The 20,804-nt window shown below is 37.7% G+C and overlaps 1 protein-coding gene across 3 annotated transcripts in view; it reads right to left on the bottom strand.

Moving 5' to 3' along the window:
* Positions 1 to 2,076: 2,076 nt before the first annotated feature.
* taf2 (TAF2 RNA polymerase II, TATA box binding protein (TBP)-associated factor) overlaps positions 2,077 to 20,804 on the bottom strand; it is a 111,980-nt gene continuing 93,252 nt past the window's right edge. For 2 of the 3 annotated variants that reach the window (XM_048595493.1, XM_048595496.1), the window contains 4 exons: positions 18,018 to 18,247; positions 15,321 to 15,473; positions 8,051 to 8,156; positions 2,077 to 5,368 (listed from right to left, as the gene is read on the bottom strand). In XM_048595493.1, coding sequence (XP_048451450.1) covers positions 5,103 to 5,368; positions 8,051 to 8,156; positions 15,321 to 15,473; positions 18,018 to 18,247 — 755 coding nt within the window. In that variant the 3' untranslated portion in view covers positions 2,077 to 5,102. The remainder of the gene's footprint in view (positions 5,369 to 8,050; positions 8,157 to 15,320; positions 15,474 to 18,017; positions 18,248 to 20,804) is intronic. The other variant, XM_048595495.1, reaches the window with a different exon arrangement.

Raw genomic sequence — 20,804 nt, 5'->3', positions numbered from 1 at the left:
GCCAATTCTAGATCCAATTAGTTACATTTCCTTGGATCCCATTGTTATTGGTTTCCCACGCGCAACCTTATCAAAAGCCTTACTGAAGTCTGAGCAAATTATATCAAATCCATTGCTGTCACCTCTTTGAAAAATTCAAATCACGTTGGTCAGACATGACCTCCCCTTAATAAAACCCTGCAGACTATCCTGGATTAATCCCTGCCTCTCCAAATGCAGATTAACTTTGCCCCTCAGAATTGTTACCCCACCACTTACTGACCTGTAAATTCCTGGTTTATCTCTATCGCCCTTCTTTAATAACAGTACTATATTGGCCATCTTCCAGCACCTCTCATGGCCAGAGAATTGAAAACTATTGCCTGTGCTACTTCCTTCCTGCTTCACTCAACAGCCTGGGATACCCTTCATTTGACCCTGGAGATTTATCAAACTTAAACCTGTCAGACCACTTAGAACCTCCTGAGTATGCTAAATTTTTAATTATATCAGTTCTTCTCCCTGATTTCTATACCCATATCAAAATTCTCCCTAATGAACACTGACACATAGTACTAAATCAGAACCCTACTTGCGTCCTTTAGCTCCAGGTGCAAATTACTTCTGCAATCCTTAATGGGCTCTACTCTTTCCCTTGTTATCCTTTCATCCTTAACGTACTTGTAAAATAATTTAGGATTTTTATTTTAACTGCTATTATCCTTTCATGCAGTCTCTTTGTTCTCCCAATTCCAAGTACCCCCTTGCACATTCTATATTCTAAGACATCTGCTGTTCCGAGCCCTCAGTATCTGCCATAAGCCTCCCTTTTTTCTCTTTATCCAATTCTGGGAATCCATTGACATCCAGGGTTCTCTAGATTGGTTGGTCCCACCCTTTATCTTGATTGGAACATGTTGGCCCTGTACTGTTTCTTTCTTGAATGTATCCCGATGTTCTGACATGAATTTACCTAAAAGAATCTGCTCCCAGTCCAATCTGACCAAATCATACTTGATCACATTTAAAAAAAAACAGTTTAGGACATTCATTTCTTAACATAATCTGAATCTAATAGAGTTATGATTGCCATTTACAAAATGCTCACTCTGATACTTCAACCACTTGCCCAGCTTCATTATCTAAAATTAAGCCCAAGACTGCTCCCCTCTCATGTAGGGCCTATTACATAGAGATTTAAAAAACTCCTCAATACATTTTAAGATTTTTTACTTCTAAACATTTCACACTATGACTACCTCAGTAAATGTTGGAGAAATTGAAATCCCCCACTGTCACTCTCTAATATTTTGTGAAATTTGCCTACATACTTGCTTTTCTATTTCAGTCTGAGGTGGGTCTTCTAATTGCATTATGCATCTACAAGCAAGGTTCTAATACTTTATGTAGACTGTTCCATAAATTATTTAATCTATCTAATTTCATTTCCCAATTCAATTATTGTGCCATCTACCTTTCTTGTATGCAAAGTGTACTACTTCATGCTTATGTTAAACTATTTCTGTCAGTATCCTGTCTGCTTTTCTTGTATCCTTTTAGGCGTTTCTGCAGTTCCTTCGACATCCAGTTTTTTTTTGTGTCATATTTGTTTAAAAAAATGCTCTCTCTTACACAGATATATTCTTCCAATTTTATACTCTGGAAATATGCCCTCCTCTCTATGTTAGACAGTTTTGTTATTACTCAGATATCTACAGATTATTAGGGATTGCAAAAAATGATCCACTTTATTTTGACTTACTGAGTTCATCATATATCCTCAAAGATTTTCCTCAACTTTGGAAAACTGCAGAACAATGACACATTACAACCAAGATTTCTCCTCTCGAAAAATTTACTAATTAATAAAAGAATAAGAGAATGACAAGCTAGATTTTACACCAGTTATGAAAACATTTGTTTTCTCAAGAAAGTAAACAACTAAGAGATATGATTTCTTAGCAAACTAGTGCAGATGAATTTCTTTCATTAATAGAAGCATTGGGCCTGGCTATTAATACACAAATGCCACAATAATCTATTTTAACCAGTAAGGTTGAAAACAAATCCAGAAGAAAAATCAAGATGAAACAAGTGTAAATAACCATATCTTTTTATTTTAAAAAACTGCCAAACACACAATTGAAGAAATTCACATCACGTTTGGACTGACCTACTCTCTGAACACTTGGCTGATAAAACTAAAACCATTTTAATCAGAATAATCTAAAGTATGCATTTGTGACTTTTAAGCATCTTGTTTATCACGATGGAAGAAGCCATGCTAAATCTTCAGCCTTCTTTTTTGTCTTGTACTACTGTTTTCAAAAGATGTCCAACTTTTGCTGCCTTTCTAAGATCTGGTACCAGCCCAGAATGTAGTAATTTTGGACTAATGCATCCTTATATTGTAACTAAATAGGCGCTGAATTTTGAAACTTGAAGATTTAGCATTTCAGTCTCAAAGGCAAATTTATGGAGGAGACAACTTGGTAAAGCTTACAAGATCTTTTAAACAATATTTTCTAAATCAAATAATTTTCAAGAGGTGAGTATACAAATACAGCATAAAAGTAACATGGTTTTAATTCTTGGGGGGACAAATTATTACAGAATATTTTGTTTGCAAACTTTAATAAGATTAGAAATACTTGTTGCATTGATGTCCTGTACTCTTAAATTAGTTTTCTATTATTATTTCCAACTCAACACTAAAACAAATACATTGAAAAAACTCTGCACCAAATATATACTTTTTAAAAATAACGAGTTTAGAAATAATATTTGCTGATTTTTGTCATAGCGTTACATCAGAATTATAAATGGAAAGTACATACATTTTCAAAGTAAAATTGATGTAATATTCACAAACTGTGTCTTAGCACTGTAGACAAGTATGAAAACCATAGCTGAGCTTTAAAAAAATTAATTTGATTAATTACATTTACTGCATGTATGTTAGTATCCATCACAAAAAAATTTGTAATGTACTAAATAAATGCACTAATTTCTTAAAATTATACACTGAATCCATAGTTTATAAACACTTTCAAAATCTCCCTGTACAAGAAAAAGATTACAAAGTTAGACGTATTGCTAAACAGAAGCCTGTAAAAAGTCGCAGCTTTTACCTTTACCAGGTATACATGGAAAATGCCCTCATTATTGAATTTACAAAAAGAAACCTTATTCACCGTATTTTAGATGCACGACTCAGCAAATCTATACCCAAATTAGCAGGGCCATGCAAAATATTATGATGTAGAAATTATTTGACCTTCAATAATTATTATTTAATATAGCCGAGAAAAAGTATTATTAGCTATATTTAAAACAATAGCAGGTTAATGAGCACTGATGTATAAAAGTGAGAAATACTTTTAATTTATTAGATCTTTCATGGTTGGCCATGTATAGTCTAGTTTAGAGCCTGTTGTCAAGTAATTTGTATCCTTATATTTCTGCAGTAAATAGTTAGTTAAAAAACTTAAATCATCACTGTTGTAACTCACCAATTCCACGACCTATTCAGCTGTAGTGAACATGAGCTGAATGAACAGTGTAAACTAGAGTTTGTAATCTCAGGTGTTTGGGAATTATAGGATAGCCTGATAGTAAAGTTAAAGGGTTAAAGTCTTGATAGGGAATGCTGCAATGTATCATGTTTGGTTCTGTTGTACAAAGTCAGGAAAACATGGAATTGGAGCTTCTATTGTTTAAAAGGGCAGACAGACCGTACAGTTTGGTAGGTGAGAAACTGTTGTTACAGCTGTATCAAGAGAGAATTTTTTTGCTCTAATATGGTTTTTGCTGTACTGTGTTTGGGGATATTTTTGAGGAGTATGATTGAAGAGAAATTTTAAATGGAGGTTTGTACAATATGACTCAAACAAATATTGGAAACAAACAATTGTAAATAAGAAAAGTGCAAACTTAATGAAAAATAAGAAGTGCTTGAACAATGGGACAGAAAAGACATTTTGCCAATAAGAAAAAAGAAAACAATTACTTGTAACAGACACTATAACAGCTAAAGACCAATCTTTATTACACAGACCCACCTGAGTTCTGATCAAACCAGAGTAAATGCAATACAACCATTGTCTGTTAAAATATCTTGTACCATAAGTTCTTTGGTGCAACTAAAAGAATTGCTGCCATCATTAGTTAATACAGTATCCCAAGTGAGATTTCTAACTATATGCAACTACTAAAAGGCAAAATAAGTTGGCAGTAAACTCATTAAATTTTTTTAAAACAACTTGCAACTAAATCATTGAGGAAGATGGATCACTAAGTGTGCATCTACGCCAGTGAGCAGTGGCAGCTTCGTTCAATAGGCCCCACTGTGGAACTGAGATGCATTGCTTGCAAGAGATTAGAAAATACAAGCTTAGTCCACCTGGATTCCGCTCGTTTTACCCCACCACTTTCCAATTCTGTCCTATTTCCCTTCCTACCCACTTTCTACATCAAGTTTACATATTCAGTGAGGTTGTGGACAAGCTCAAGATTTTCACCATTATATATGGGATTGAGCTATATCCTTACCCAAGGAACAGTTGCTTTGGTACAACAGATTCTCAGGATTTTCAGGCTCTAACTCTTTTCTGTACAGCATGATCATTTTTAGTTATGCTTGTTATATACAAGGTTTTACTTGGAAAAACTACTGCACCCCCAACTTCCAACAACAAATTTGAACAAGCACAAAATCAGAGTGAGAAATGTAAAGCAGGATCCCGCTAGACTAGTAGACACGTTAGGAAAATATGGTTACAAAGATTAATTAGAAGGATGGGGTAGGGTGGGATCGGGGGTAGGGTGCTTATTTTCAACAGTTTGAAAGCAGCAATGATTGTCAGTTGTACAAACCAGCAGATGTTAGTTTAAGCCAGTTAAACACATCAAACAAGTGGAATGAGGCTTAGATTCCATTCGACATGTACTTTGATCATTGTTGACAGCAGTTTTGGTTATTTCCTCAGAAAGCTAAAAGTTTGACAAAAGAAAGGGGCAGAAGTAGTCTTCCTTGTTTCACATTCAGTCCTTTACTTTTGAAAATGTTTGATATACATTTGATATAAATGTTTGATAACTGCTTAGATGGTTCACCATATAATTTAATCTGAAATTGATGGAGAGTTTAAAGACCGCCCACTAGCTGGACTGCTTGTAAAAGTAAACATGTCCTTTTCCTTGTCTTTCCCATCATGTTTGTGCTTGTGTTTATGTTTGTGTTTATGCTTTTTCTTCTTTTTCTTGTGTTCATGATGGTGGTGGTGATGGTGCTCCCCATGTCTCGATGAACTGGATTCTTTGCCAAGTGAAGGAAGTGGAGCAGCTGAATTGGAAATCATGGCATTTTCTATGGCTGTTGTTTCTTTTCCTATGAAAATGGCATATAATTACTTTTTTAAACCACATTGGTTTTTATTTTATAAATATGAAAATTTGTGTATCTATATACATTTTGTACTGACTTTCAATATAATTGATAACATAACAATGATAACATAACATTAACAACATGAATGGACATACAGGTCTGCACAAACATATGCATACATGGGTGTTGTTGAATTGAGGTGCACTGAATAAAGGCAGTTTAATCAAAGGGCATGTCAACTTTTCTGTTTTCATACAATTTCCTATGACTTGTTTAACAGCAATTTCAGTAGCCTACTGAACTTTGCAACTGGTCTACAATGAGCCGTGCTGAATGGCATTGATAGGCAATAGCATAATCACTATAAATAACAGGGTCCCTACAGCGTAAAAGCAGGACATAGAGCTCACCAAGTCCATATCAAACCTCCAAACAGCATCTCTCCCAGACCCAACCCATCCCTGTAACCCTGCATTTCCCATTGCTAACCTACCTAGCTTACACATTCCTGAATATTATGGGCAATTTAGCATGGTCAATCCACCTAACCTGTACATTCTTGGACTAAAATGACTAAAAGCAAATATTCAATTCAAATACTAATTATTGGCAAGGGTACTTCACTGTTGTTGAGGATCTTGCTCTGAAGACAGTTGATATTGAAACAAGACAAATATATTTATTTTCTAATATATGCTGACTCTATTTAATTGGCAGATTCAGCTTTACTTTTTAATTTTGCTGTTTTTTTGAAAGCTTAAAACTTGTACCTTTTCATGGATTTCAGTTCCTGACCATTGATATGTTTGTACCTTGACAATGAGTGAACTGTAGAGACAACTATAATGAAATCCTTCAGTTATATCCATTTTTCCAGCAATTTGGGGATTGGTAAGACTTCTAGAACAAGTAATTCCAAGTGTACTACGTTTACGACATTCAATTCTGCACAGTAATAGAGGAGCTATTGTTTATTGTGAGGTTTTCAATTGGCTCTGAGGGGAGTTCGGGGATCACTGGAAAGGGGTTCAAAGATCGTGTGAAGGGACTGAGAGTCAGTAAGTGTGTCAAGGGGAATGGAAATAGAATCCAAGTTTAAAGTGTTGCTTTTTAGTTGTGTTGCAAACAATTTAACTGCACAAATGAAGTCAAGAATGTTGAATATTTGTGCTGTTAAAAACAAATCACACAGAAACTGTTCCAGGAGATAGTAAAGTCCTAAAAGTGGAGTTGCAAGTAGATAGGATAGTGAGAAAGCATTTGGTATGCTTGCCTTTATTGGTCAATGGATTGACTATAGGAGTTGGGAGGCCACATTGCAGCTGTACAGGACATTGATTTGGCCATTTTTGGAGTATTGCATGCAATTCTGGTCTCCCTCCTATAGGAAGGATGTTGTGAATCTGGAAAGGGTTCAGAAAAGATTTACAAGGATGTTGCCAGGGTTGGAGGGTTTGAGCTATAGGAGAGGCTGAATAGGCTGGGGCTATTTTCCCTGCTGCCTCGGAGGTTAAGGGGTGACCTTATAGAGATTTATAAAATTATGTGGGGCATTTATAGGGTAAATAGGCAAGGACTCTTCCGCAGGGTGGGTGAGATCAAAACTAGAGGGAATAGGTTTAAGATGAGAGAGGAAAGATATAAAAGGGACCTAAGGAACAACTTTTTCACGCTGAAGGTGGTGTATATATAGAATGAGCTGCTAGAGGAAGTGAAGGAGGCTGGTAGGATTACAAGATTTAAAGGCATCTGGATGGGTAAATGAACAGGAAGGTTTTAGGGGGATAAAGGCCAAATACTGCAAATGGGACTAGATTTATATAGGATATCTGGTCGGCATGGACAATTTGGACCAAAGGGTCCGTTTCCATGCTGTATATCTCTACGATTAAGACTAAGTTGTGGTGGTTTACAAAAAGTTGGGTGTCATTAAGGGCTGAAAAGTGTTTGCTTGATTTAAATAGAAAGATTAGAGCTCAGCAAAAGCACAAAAATAATCTAACTTACTGAAGTTAGCCATTGGCAAAAAGCTGGAGTCGTGCCTGTAAATATGTTATGCATGCAGTTTTTGGAGTCTAACGAAGTGTGGATCCAGGACAGGAGGGTGATCTACAGGAGAAGCAGTTGCTGAGGAGCCCATGATAGAGGGTCTTTTGAGAGGGAGTTTCAAGGCTAGGTCTTCCAAAGTAAAGAATTGCAATCCTTTGAAGTTTAATGAAATTCGATGACCGATCATGTAATTAACGTCTGGAAGCATTTTGAGAAATCTACGGGATCAGAGTTGATCATGTGATATCTAATATGCACTGTGGGTTGTTCGATCAAAGTATATTATCCAAGTTTACATATTAATTCTGGGTGTTAGAAATAAGTTGCACATGTATTATACATTGCATCACTGTTTTAACTTGCTGCTTGTTCGAAACAATGGAATCTTTTAGCTGTATTCCTTTACTAAATCCTTTCAATCCTAGCTTTTGACTATTTTTAACAAATGTTTTCAGATCCCTAAGTAAATCATAAAGCTGGCAGTCTGGTCAGAGATGACAATGCGATTTGATGATTTCATCTGAAATTGTAACACAATAAATACGCACTGGCATATGTCAGATAACTCCAACTCTGTGTACCACTTGGTGCCCTCTTCTCACAGTAAATGCATCAATTTGAGATTTTTCTTACCTGGAGTGGATGGTCTTTCAAGTATGTTTAACTGGTGATAAATGAAAGCCTGACTATCATGAACAGAGTCTATGTCAATCTCTTCATCTTCTTGAGAATTAGAAAACTAAAACAAAATAAAAATTCAGCATCAATAACCTTTTCTCATAAGGCAGAAATGTCACACCGCAATTTTACTACGATAAGATTTAAAACATACTAAATAGCTAGTATGTAGTCATTACAAATTCGTTGTAATCACTCCACAGGGCTACTTTGTTTTGGTTATTTAAAACAGTGAATACACTAAGTTATAAAACAAATATTTCAGCAGAGCAACTGGTTTTAGTATGTGTTGCCAACAAGTCACACTAACTTGGAGGCAGAGTTGCAGCTATATGCACTGGAGTTCTTATAAGGTGAAATCTCTTCAAGGCTAAGTAGGCATACAAAATCTCCCTCCTCTGCAAAAGAAAGTTTAAATATTTATAATAACAAGCCAATCTGTAAGTTATTATAATAAAGGCAGTTTACTGAAATGCTGAGATCTCGTGATGACGACTTTATCTGGAGGTATTATTGGTTTTTCCCTGTTATTCATAGTACTGTCTGCTGCACCTGTTTAATCAAGTTGTTTTATTCTTTCAACGTCTTCCTGGAAACCTCGACCTCTTCTACTTGCTGCTTCAGCGGTTGCTTGGTTTATTGTGTTGCTGCTCAAGTTCTCTCATGGGAGAATCAGCATTGCTGCCAGTTATTTCTGAAATGACCACAGCTCCTTACTCGGTGCATTATGTATCGCCATCTGTTTTTGCATATCTGTCATTTCCTCCAGCATTGTTTTGGATTCGAGCTAGATGCTTCTGCAGCTACTCATGCTGAACCTGATCTGTATTACATGTAAGTTGCTGGTGATCTTACCACAGAGTGATAATATTTGCATTGGATTGACAATTCACAATTTATGGTTCATCCTGCTTTCTTTCTTGCTCTTTCAGCTATTTGCTCATATTTGTGAACTGAATGTAGGTATCCCTCAAAGACTTCTTAGTCTCCGAGACCTTATTCTCAATTTTAATTTATTCTGAACTAGTTGTTCAGGTTTTGATCTCGAAGTTTCACTTTTCATTCCACAGCAGATAGCTGAGATTTTAGGTCCACTCATTCAGAAGAAAGTAAGGTGTTTCATTCTTCTTTGATATTCAATTCTGCAAGTGTTTCTTGAATAGCGTGCTGTGGTTTCTTGGTGTCTCTGATGTTTGAATAATTCTTCGCGTTATAACTAGTGCAGTGTCACAGCATGATGGCTTACCTGCGATTGCTGGTTCAGTGCTGACTACGTCCCAAAGCATTTGAGGAATCCAAGCACATTGATTGTTCTTGCGCCCTAGCACTACTGGCATTGCAGGTGGAATTGATGAGCCATTATAGATCAAGAATTTCATATTTGTAGATTTCTTCATGGCTTCCCACTGTGGGTACATGCTTTTTAGAATTTGCAGGGTAGTATCTTGGTATTTGCCCATGCTGACTTATAAGTTCATAAGAAATAAGAGCAGGATTAGGCCATTCAGCCCGAGTCTGCTCCGCCATTCGATCATGGCTGACATGCTTCTCACCCCCATTTTCCTGTCTTCTCCCCATAACCCTTCAACCCATTACCAGTTAAAAATCTGTCTACCTCCTCTTCAAATTTACTCAGTGTCCAAGCATCCACCCCACTTTGGGGTAGTGAATTCTACAGATCACGATCCATTGGGAGAAGGAGTTTCTCAATTCTGTTTTAGATTTGCTACCCCTTATCCTAAGACCATGACCTCTCATCCTAGGATGCCCCACGAGGGAGCATCCACTCCACTTCTATTTTATCGATACCTTTTATCATCTTGAATAGCTTAATTTGATCTCCCTCATTCTCTTAAATTCCAGAGAGTATAGGTCTGAACTGTTCAATTTCTCTTCATACAATAAACCCCTCATCTCTGGGATCAATCAGGGAAACGTCCTCGGAAATACCTCCAAGGCCACCACATCCTTCCTCAAATAAGGGAACCAAAACCGCGCACAATACTCCAGGTGTGGTCTCGCCTATGCCTTGTATAGTTGCAACAGTACTTCCTTACCTTTATATCCTATTTCTTTAGTTATAAAAGCCTACATTCCATTCACTTTCTTTATTATTTGCTGTACATGCATGTTAGTTTTCTGTGACTCATGAACGAGGACACCCACATCCCTCTGCATCAGAGTGCCCTGAAGTCTCTCCCCATTTAGATAGTAGGTCGCCTTCCCATTTTTCCAACCAAAATGCATGACCTCACACTTATCCACATTAAACTCCACCTGCCACATTTTGGCCCACGCTCCAAACCTATCTATATCCAATTGTAAGGTTATTTCCTCATTGCTATTTACAGTCTCACCCATTTTTGTGTCATCTGCAAATTTGGCTATAGAGTCTTCAATCCCTGTATCCAAGTCGTTAATGTAGATTGCAAATAGCTGGGGTCCAAGGGCCGAACCCTGTGGCACCCCACGAGTTACTTCTTGCCATCCAGAAAAAAAAACATTTATCCTGACTGTCTGTCTGTCTTCTTCCATCAGCTAGTCACCTATCCAGCTAATAAATTACACCTAATCTCATATGATCTAACCTTGTGAATTAAACTTCTGCATGGCACCTGATCAAACGCCTTCCAGAAGTCCAGATATATTACATCTGCAGGATCCCCATTATCCACTTTGCTGGTTACATCTTAAAAAAACTCTAGCAAATTAGTCAGACATGATATGCCCTTCATAAAACCATACTGGCTCTGATAGAAAGTGTTTTGACTTTCCAAATGGTTCCTTGATAATTGATTCTAACACTTTCCCAACAACAGATGTTAAACTAACTGGTCTGTAATTTCCCATACATTACTTCCCTCCCTTTTTGAATAGGGGCATTACATTAGCATTTTTCCAATCCACTGGAACCTTTCCCGTGTCCAGGGAATTCTGGATTCTACTATTTCTGCCGCCACTTCCTTTAATAGCCTAGGATGCAGGCCATCTGGCCCAGGGGACTTGTCTGCCCTCAATCCTAAAAGTTTGCCGAGTACCGATGTTGATTGTTCTAAGTTCTATCGCCTCTGACTTGCACATTCCAACAGGAATGGTACTATTGTCCTTCATCGTGAAAACTGAGGCAAAGTATTGATTTAACATCTCTGCCATTTCAGTGTTCCCTATTATTAACTCTGGTTTCATCTTCCAAGGGACCAACATTCACCTTAGCAACTCTCTTCCCTTTTATATAGCTATTGAAGCTTTGGCTACCGTTTTTTGATATTTGTGCTAGTTTTCTTTCATTGTTTATCTTGGCTCTTTTTATTTTTTTTTAGTATCCCTTTGTTTATGTTTGAAAGTTGCCCAATCTTCCAGACTGCCACTGGCCTTTGCAATATGGTAAGCCTTAGTTTTTGACTCTATATTGTCCTTGACCTCCTTGTTTAGCTATGGATGTTTTTACCCCCTTGCCAACTTTCTTCCTCGCTGGGACATATTTTAGGTGCAAGAAATTGAGTAGCTCCTTAAACAACTGCCACAGCTCATCCACTGTCTTACCTTTTAGCCTTCTTGCCCCATCTACTCAGGCCAAATCTGACCTCATGCCTATGTAATTCCCTTTAATTCTAGAACACTACTGTGGGACTCCACTTTCTCACTCCCAAACTGAATTTTGAATTCTACTATACTATGGTCACAACTCCCTCAAGGATCCTTAACTATGATGTCATCAATTAATCTCTCTTCATTACACAATACCAACCAGGGAGCAGGCTGCTCTGGATTTGGTTCCACAACATAATGCTACAAGAAATAATCTCTAATACAATCAATGAACTCTGCCTCCAGGCTACTCTTGCCAATTTTATTCTTCCAATCTACATGCATGTTAATATCGCTAATGATTATCATCATGCCTTTCTTGCAATCCTCTAATATTTCCTGGTTTATACTGTGCCCCACTGCGGAACTACTGCTTGGGGACCTATAGATACTCCTACCAAGTACTTCTTCCCTTTGCTATTTCTTATTTCTATACAGACCGATTCCACATCTTAGTCTACTATGCTTACGTCATTTCTCATTAAAGCACTGATCCCTTCCTTCACCAGCAAAGCTGAACCACCTCCTTTTCCTTTCAGTCTATCTTTCCAAAATGCTGAGTAGCTTCAGATATTCAATTCCCACACCTGGACTCCTAGTAACCATGTCTCAGTAACTGCTACCAAATCATACCCTCTTGTTTCTATGTGCGCCATTAATTTTGTTTCGAATGCTTCACGCACTTATATACAAAGCTTTTAAATTTGTTCTACCAGTAAATTACCCTGCTCTCTTATTATTCCTTGGTGCATTCACCTGTTCTGTCCCTCACTGATATTATCTGGTAACCATCTGCCATATTGCTAATCTGCACTCTTACCTTCTCCTTTAACTTGGGTTTTCTAATTTCCCCTACAACTTAACCCATCCCCCCACCCCATTAAGTTTAAAGCCCTTAATGCTTCAATTTATGTAGCAAATCTTTTTAGAAAGATTCCATAGTCATGAACACTAGCTCAACAATTCTAACCAATCGGCATATTTCCTCTGTATCTGTTCTTGAAGTGGTCCATGGATTCTGTAAGTTTCCAAATTACATAAATTCTAGTTACGAATACAGAAACTCAATCCGAGTCCAAATTGGTCTTTTAAATGTAGTCCATATGTTTTTGTGTAACTTTTGGCTCCTCAGCTGTTAAGCCTGACATATTAAATCCACATGGACCTTCAGTCCCACTGGTAAGCAAACCTGAATTATTTGCTTATCTGTATTGGACACATCCAAATCCAGAGACTATAGCTCCCTAAAATCCACATGAACATTTAAAACTGTAAAGAAGTCTGCTGTATCCCAAGTTACCAGACGTTCTGACAAAATGTCTTTGATCTTCCTTAATTGGCTATTAAAACATTGTATACATAATTTTTTTTTTAAATTCTCAGGTTGGGGTGAGGGTGGGGGAACGAAGAGGGGAAAGGAAGAACTACTATATTTGAAAATTTTTTTGAAGGTTCAAACATCTTCAGTTCCAATAAATCTCTTAGAACATTTCTTACAGCAAGTATTTGAGTCTACTCAGTCTTCTCGATTTCTCTTAGAAAATGGCAGTATTTTCCTACTTTCAAAATGGCAGTAATGGGATTCTCTGATTTTTATTTAAATTTAAATTCCAGCTTCGATTAGAGTTTTTCAGTCCTCAACATTGTTTCCCCAGTCTGACTGGTTTGTTTTAACTTCAGAAACAGCTTTCTTGCAGCAACAATGCAATTCTGCTTCTTGTACACAGTTCCAAACAGTTCAATTTTTCTGGGGCTATCCAATTTCTGTTTCCTTAAAGGCATATTTCATTAAAAGTTATACTCACTGCTCTACAGCATTTTCTTTTCCTGTTTCTCTGCAGATTTTCTTTCACTGTTTCTTTAAGTATTTTGTGGATTCTTTACATTTTGACTGTTTCAAAGCTTTAAACACCTGCCAGTCACATCATATTGATGATACTGCTCTAAGAATCACTCATCAAAGCTGGAAGGCATAGTTTATTGAATAGGAACACACAGGTTGTTAAAATAAATATTACAGCACAGGAACTGCTTTCAATGCAAGTGCTACCTGCATACAAACTGACTGGTAGGTGGAGTTGCAGTCTTTTAAACAGTAGCTGGAGGTCTTAAAGAGGAAGTCTCCTAAAGATAAAGTACACAAACGACAACTTCCACCCAATTCTTTCCTTCTCCGAGCTGACCTTTCTATTAGCTAGATAGCTTAACATCTATACAAGTGAAAGTTCTAGAATCCTGCTAATAGGGATACAGCACTTGGAAAAATCACATAACTAAGAAATATGGTGTCATGGAAGGGAAATAATGCTTTACAAAACTATTAGGGTATAGCTATCAGGGATAGACAAGAGAACCCAGCAAGGTGTATTATATTTCGGCTTCCGAAAGGCATTTAAAAACGTACCACATAGGAAATTATTGCATAAGGTTAAGATCTTGGATGTGAAGGTATATATTAAGAATATGTATTGACAACTGCTAATGGAACAGAAAACAATAATGGAATAAAAAAAGATATTTTCACTTCAGCAGGTTAGAAAGGATCAATGGTTGGGCCTCAACTATTTATATTTTATATCAAAATCATTTTGGATAAGTATTCAGTAAACAGCATTCAGATTTTCTGCTGATACAAAGGTAGAGTGAAGAAAATAGCTGCAAAGTAGACTCAAGTTAACATTATTCACTGACTATTCCTTCCATGACATGCTGCACCCTCAACAAAATGATAATTCCTCCTGACACCTCCAAACACAACAAATGCCAGTTACCTTCCCATCATCCAGGCTCGAAATATTCCTGTCAGCGATACAGCAACTGCACTTTTTCCAGCTTTGTACACTCTATGCAAGTTTTGATTTTAGGAAGGCCAATGCCAAGTAAGGTATTCAGCAATGCAATTCGAGCACAAGCACGATCCTGAATTACTTATTGCTATTTTAATATTTCATTCCACTCTGACATTTGTCCTTCATCTCCCAGACAGTTTCAACAAAGCTCAATACAAGTTCGAGGTCTCGTTTTGTTTTTATTCATTTTACAGTTTTCCTACCTCAATATGCCGTTTAAAACTTAGAACTAACACTACTTTTTATTCTCTAGGATAGAGAAGAGCTGCACCTGAGCCACTGGAGGGGTAAGTGGTGAGAGCTGGTATTTGGGACACATTATTGGTGCACAGCTGGTAAAGTGATGTGCACATCCTGGGTCTATGTACATTTCTTCCATTGCACTCCTGATCCACAGGCACATTCTCCTCATGACATTTTCCCTGCATCATGCCCTTTTCTCCACTCTGTTGCAACTATGTGCATCTCCTGTGAGCGCATTATTTGTTTTCAAACTTGTATGATTGTTGCCTCTTTCTGGCTTGCAGTATCACAAACTTATCACTTAATTGCTTCTGCCTTTCAGCGCATCATTGACATCCCCAAATTCCTATGCTGTGCTGATCAAAAGCTGATCATCTTCTAGTTCTGATGGAAGCTGATTCATCTGAAATAGAGTCTATTACTCCCACCGTAGATGCTGCTTTACCTGCTCAGCATTTCCAACAATTTAGTTTTCTTAAATTAATACGAAGAGTTCTCCATTTTCTATAAATTGTATTTGTAATGATTGAAGAGAACATCCTTACTTTGATTTTAAGCTTAACCTTATTATCTTCATCCTTCTCCAGAACCTGCCCGGGTTCCAATGGGGAACCAAGTGGTGTCTCAGCTTTTCTCTTTATGATCGGCGGAACTCCAGACCCAGTGGAAGCAGAGTCTTTGGTAAGATGCTCCTCTTCCTGGGAAAGAGAAAAAAGCATTTATGTAGTTCCTTACAAGGCCACAGAAACTTCTCAAACAAAAACAGAAACTTCTGGAAAAACTGGGTCTGGCAGCATGGGTACAGACAGGACAGAGTTAACGTTTCTGACCATCTTTCAGAACCCTTCAGATGGAGGTCATTGGACTCCAAAATGTTAACTCTGCTTTGTCTCCACAGATGCTGCCAGACCTGCTGAGATTTCCCAGCAATTTCTGTTTTTGTTTCTGATTTCCAGTATCCATAGTTCTTTAAGGTTTTTTTTGTTTTGTACAGAATCTTCTTAACTGCTTCTCAAAGTAGCACTTTTGAAATTCATTCATTTCTAAGGTGAGAGGACATACATCAGCCAATCGGTACATAGCAGGATTCCACAAAGGAGAGAGAGAGAGAAGTGACTAGCTATACTGTTGTTAAGTCGTGGTGATTGATGGATAAACATTGTGATGGGGCCTTCTACATTAAATTTAATGGGCAGGAAGGCCAGATATCTAATCTGAAAGATGACACATGAGACAATGCAACACTTAACCAGTACTAAACAGAGCTATCAATCTAGGTTCTGAAAAATACCTTGAGTAAGACTAATTTGGAGTTGCAGGGCTACTACTAAACTAAGGTTGCTCTCTCAGATGAAACTCATTATAGGTTTATAATCCTGCTGCTACACTGCAAGAAGGGAAGAACATCTTTCACAATTTCAGGGTGCCCCAAAGCACATTATGACCAATGCAATTAGACTTCCAACATCACATACATTGACAATAATTTGCACTAAAACTTCTTGACACACAACAAAATATTTGGGATTAACAGATTATCTCCTTAACCAATGACATTCAAGGACTGAAAAGAAACAGGGCAAATCAGAATAAAATTAGCAAATGGAAAGTAAAATAAACAAAGGAAAGGAAAGACTGGATTAAGGAAGGAATTGAGAAATTGAATGTGTACTTGTTTTTTAAACATAAAATTTCAATGATTCTCTACCCTCAGGAATTATTCCATAGTTTTAAATACTGCTAACAGTGTTTTAATTGGCAACTGATGAACCGGCACTCTCAATAAACTACCAAAAATGATGTCAGATCTCGCCGATGTCCAAGTAGTCATCTGAGGGTGCGAGTGAGAAGTGCTGCTAAGTTTTACTTCAGGCAAAGTTGCATTAAGTGATCTACGCTGTAAATAAAGTATAACAGTGATGTGTATACACTCTATTACATTTCTATTACTTTGTGTGTTTTTACATTGATTATATGGACCTCTTGATCAACCAGTATCACTCCTGGTCCCATAGGTGTCGTTAAAAAGAAATTCGGTGCGTTCCCATTCTAGATCAAAGAGTTCAGTGGAAATGTAGGAACATATTTCTAGTTATTAAAAAGATAGTTGCACTCAATTACTTGCCCTAAGTTTAAGGCAAGTTTAACTGACAATGTACAAATGGAGCAAATTTTTGAAGCTTAAGGCAAGTTGAGAGAGATCTATCATTTTCACAATGGACTGAGGAATGGTGAATTTATTTTTGCTAATGTAAAATACAACAGAGAGCTGATGGCAACAGGAAAGGAAACAAAATTAAAGGTAAATTATAGAAGATAACTTGGTAAAGAAAGATACAAAACCTAAAGATGTAACACTCACTTGATGAAGCCAATATTTAGAATTAATGTTTCATCAGATTAACTTTCCTTAGAAACCTGAAAATGAAAGGAATAATTTCCAACATGGCTAATCAGAAGGCAAGAGACTTGGATTAAAAGTGGTTCTGTCAGAGAATACGAACTTCCACAGCATTTTGTTTTGTAGCATCAACATTAACTTTTTTTTTAAATGAAGCTACATCCTGATGACCTCATAGAACAGACCTTTTTTTTGTGAATGAGCATTACCTCAAATTTTTCAGCACTCATGTTGAAAAGATGCTAACTCGTACAAGTAGTTTAGCCTGCAACCAAACCTACTTAAAGATCAAACTTGCCTAATTAAGATTTTCAGCATCTGTAGGAGCTTCCTTAATTTTGATGGAAACAGTATTTATAATGACTTAATTTTCTGGAGGGAAGGAGATGAATGAGAATTAAACGGTTGAAAACACTGCACTTAAATTATGCCTGCTCTGATCCTGGAATAGAGGTGTTAGTAAAGGAGACTCATTGCAAAAAGAATAGATTTTTGATTGTTTTTAAATTATGTCCAATAAGTGCATAATTAGCTTATATACTGCAGTCAAAGTTGCTTCAGAGCAGCATTATTAAACATAACCTAATAACGCACCTCAGAAGGAACAACTGACCAAATATATGGTTGAAGAGGGAATCTTTCACAACCCTTTTAAAAAGACAGAGATGAAGGAAAACTCAGACCTTGGTGTCTAGACAACTGGGGAGGAGTTGGAACAAAGATGAGAATTTTGAACTGAAGATAATATTAGATGAGCCAATGTTGTTTGTAGCAAATAAACTTGAAAAAGAGTTGAATCAGCATCAAAATTAATTGCTTGAAAATACTATTATTCGCTTACATTTGTCTGGAAGCCAGACATTAATCCATGTATGCTTGCACTGCCTACAGTCTCTTGTCCACTTGTTCCCGTTTCAGGTATAATAATAGGATTTAGAACAGTCTTCTTTTCCTTCAAGTTGAGCACAAGACCGAGCTCTGGTAAAGGAAGGCAAGATGGTCTGCTGAGGCCAAACAAGGTATAGTACACATCCACGGCATCACAGCGAAGTCGCCAGTCATGGGAAGTTCCTTTAAGCGAATTAAGAATTATTGACGTTTTCCATTAATTACAGTACTGATTTTCAAAACAGACACACTTATTTCAACTGACATGTAAAAGACCTAGAAACCTCAAGTAATGGCAGCACGATGATTCTGTGCATTGAGACTGGAGCCTACTGCGTAGATAAAAAATTTCCCACCTGCTGCTGAGATGTTGTTCACAGCTAGGTTGTTGCGCAACACTGCAAAGCAGAGTGGTGGGAGCCGTACTTGTCTCCCACATTTTGAATCTAGTTACATGGTTGTCACCCCATTAGCTAAATAAAAATGCACAAAAATAGTTTATTTGCTGAAGGCAGACTTTCATTTTTAATATTGGGTATTTTTATATTGAAAATTATCTGCATCAAGCTTGTCAATAATTCTATATCCTATTTTAATTCTCTACTTATTTGAAATTCTTATTAAGCAATTGTAAAAACATTGTGACAATTCAATAAATTGTGTTAGAGTTCAGTTATTAATATTAAATAAGGTGAATTTTAATAAAGTGGCAAGCAACATCCACAACACACAAGTGTCTGGCAATGGTCATTTCAAAGATATGGTAATACCACTGAACATCACACTTTGATGTTCAGCTGCATTACTATTGTTGAATATCCTGTCATTAACACCCTGGGGGTTACCATTGTCCAGAAACGAAATTGGACAAGCTATATAAATACCATGACAGGTCGGAAGTTAGGAATTCTGCAGTGAGTAACTCTCATTCTATCTCCCCAATATCTGTCCATTACCGTTATGGTCAGATAGCATTTGAAATATTGAGAGCAGTTTTGGGCCCCATATCTAAGGAAGGAATTGCTGGTCTTGGAGGAGGTCCAAAGAAAGTTTACAAGGGCTTGTCATATGAGGGGTAGTTGAAGACTCTGGATGTGTACTCCATGGAGTTGGTGTCGTTGATGGCCCTCATCATCCAGTACACATCTGTTGGCTTGCCATGGTGACTAAAACACAATGGCCACAGCAGATAGCTATGTATTATTGTATGTCAGCTACTAGAAACTGAAATGCACAATATGCTGCTTATGGCCACAGACAAGCAAGGCAATGTGCATACAACCAATTGCGCTCTGAAGAAATAGGTGCCTTCAATTTGAAGAAACCTTCAAGTTGGCTCTGTTTGCCTCTCTCTGATAAAAGTGAACAAAAAAAAACAAAGTGCCAAGAAACTCAGCAGGTTTAACATAAAACATACATAGAACACAGAACAGTACAGCACAGCACAGGCCCTTCAGCCCAGTGTTGTGCCGACCTATTATCCTACTAAGATCAATCTACCCTGCATTGCCTACATTTTACTATCCACCATGTGCCTATCCAAGAGTTGCTTATCTAAAGTACCTGACTCCTGTACCACTGCCGGCAGCACATTCCACACGCCCACCACTCTCTGTGTAAAGAACCTACCTATGACATCTCCCCTAGACCTTCCTCCAATCACCTTAAAATTATGCCCCCTTGTAATAGTCATTTCCGCCCTGGGAAAAAGTCTCTGACTATCCACTCTATCTATGCCTCATCATTTTGTAAACCTCCATTAAATCACCTCTCATCCTTCTTCGCTCCAATGATAAAAGCACTAGCTCCCTCCTCCTTTCCTCATAAGACCTGCCTTCCAGTCCAGGCAGCATCCTGGTAAATCTCATCTGCACCCTCTCGAAAGCTTCCACATCTTTCCTGTAATGAGGTGACCAGAGCTGAACACAATATTCCAAGTGTGGTCTAACCAGAGTTTTATAGAGCTGCAGCATGACCTCATGGCTCTTAAACTCAATTCCCCCTCCCAATGAAAGCCAACACACCATACGCCTTCTTTACAACCCTATCAACTTGGGTAGCAACTTTGAGGGGTCTATGGACATGGACCCCAAGATCTCTCCGTTCCTCCACACTGCCAAGAATCCTGCCATGAACCCTGTATTCTGCATTCAAATTCGGCCTTCCAAAATGAATCACTTCACACTTTTCTGGGTTGAATTCCATCTGCCACTTCTCTGCCCAGTTCTGCATCCTGTCAATGTCCCGGTGCAACCTACAACAGCCCTCCACGCTGTCCACAACTCCACCAACCATCGTGTCATCGGCAAACTTACTAACCCATCCTTCCACTTCCTCATCCAAATCATTTATAAAGATCACAAACAGCAGAGATCCCAGAACAGATCCCTGCGGAACACCACTGGTCATTAAGCTCCAAGCTGAATACTTTCCATCTACTACCACTCTCTGTCTTCTATTGGACAGCAAGTTTTGTATCCAGACAGCCAAATTTCCTGGAATCCCATGCCTAACTTTCTGAATGAGCCTACCGTGTGGAACCTTATCGAATGCCTTGCTAACTTCCATATACACCACGTCCACTGCTCTGCCTTCGTCAATGTGTTTTGTCACATCCTCAATGAATTCAATAAGGCTTGTGAGGCATGACCTGTTCCTCACAAAGCCATGCTGACTATTTCTAATCAAACTGTGCTTTTACAAATAATCATAAATACTATCTCTCAGAATCCTATCCAAT

Source organism: Rhincodon typus, chromosome 4 (genome assembly GCF_021869965.1).
Source record: "Rhincodon typus isolate 14 chromosome 4, sRhiTyp1.1, whole genome shotgun sequence".
NCBI classification, from domain to species: domain Eukaryota; kingdom Metazoa; phylum Chordata; class Chondrichthyes; order Orectolobiformes; family Rhincodontidae; genus Rhincodon; species Rhincodon typus.
The sequence above is the reverse complement of the archived record's forward strand: the minus strand, read 5'-3'. Positions and strand labels throughout refer to the sequence as shown.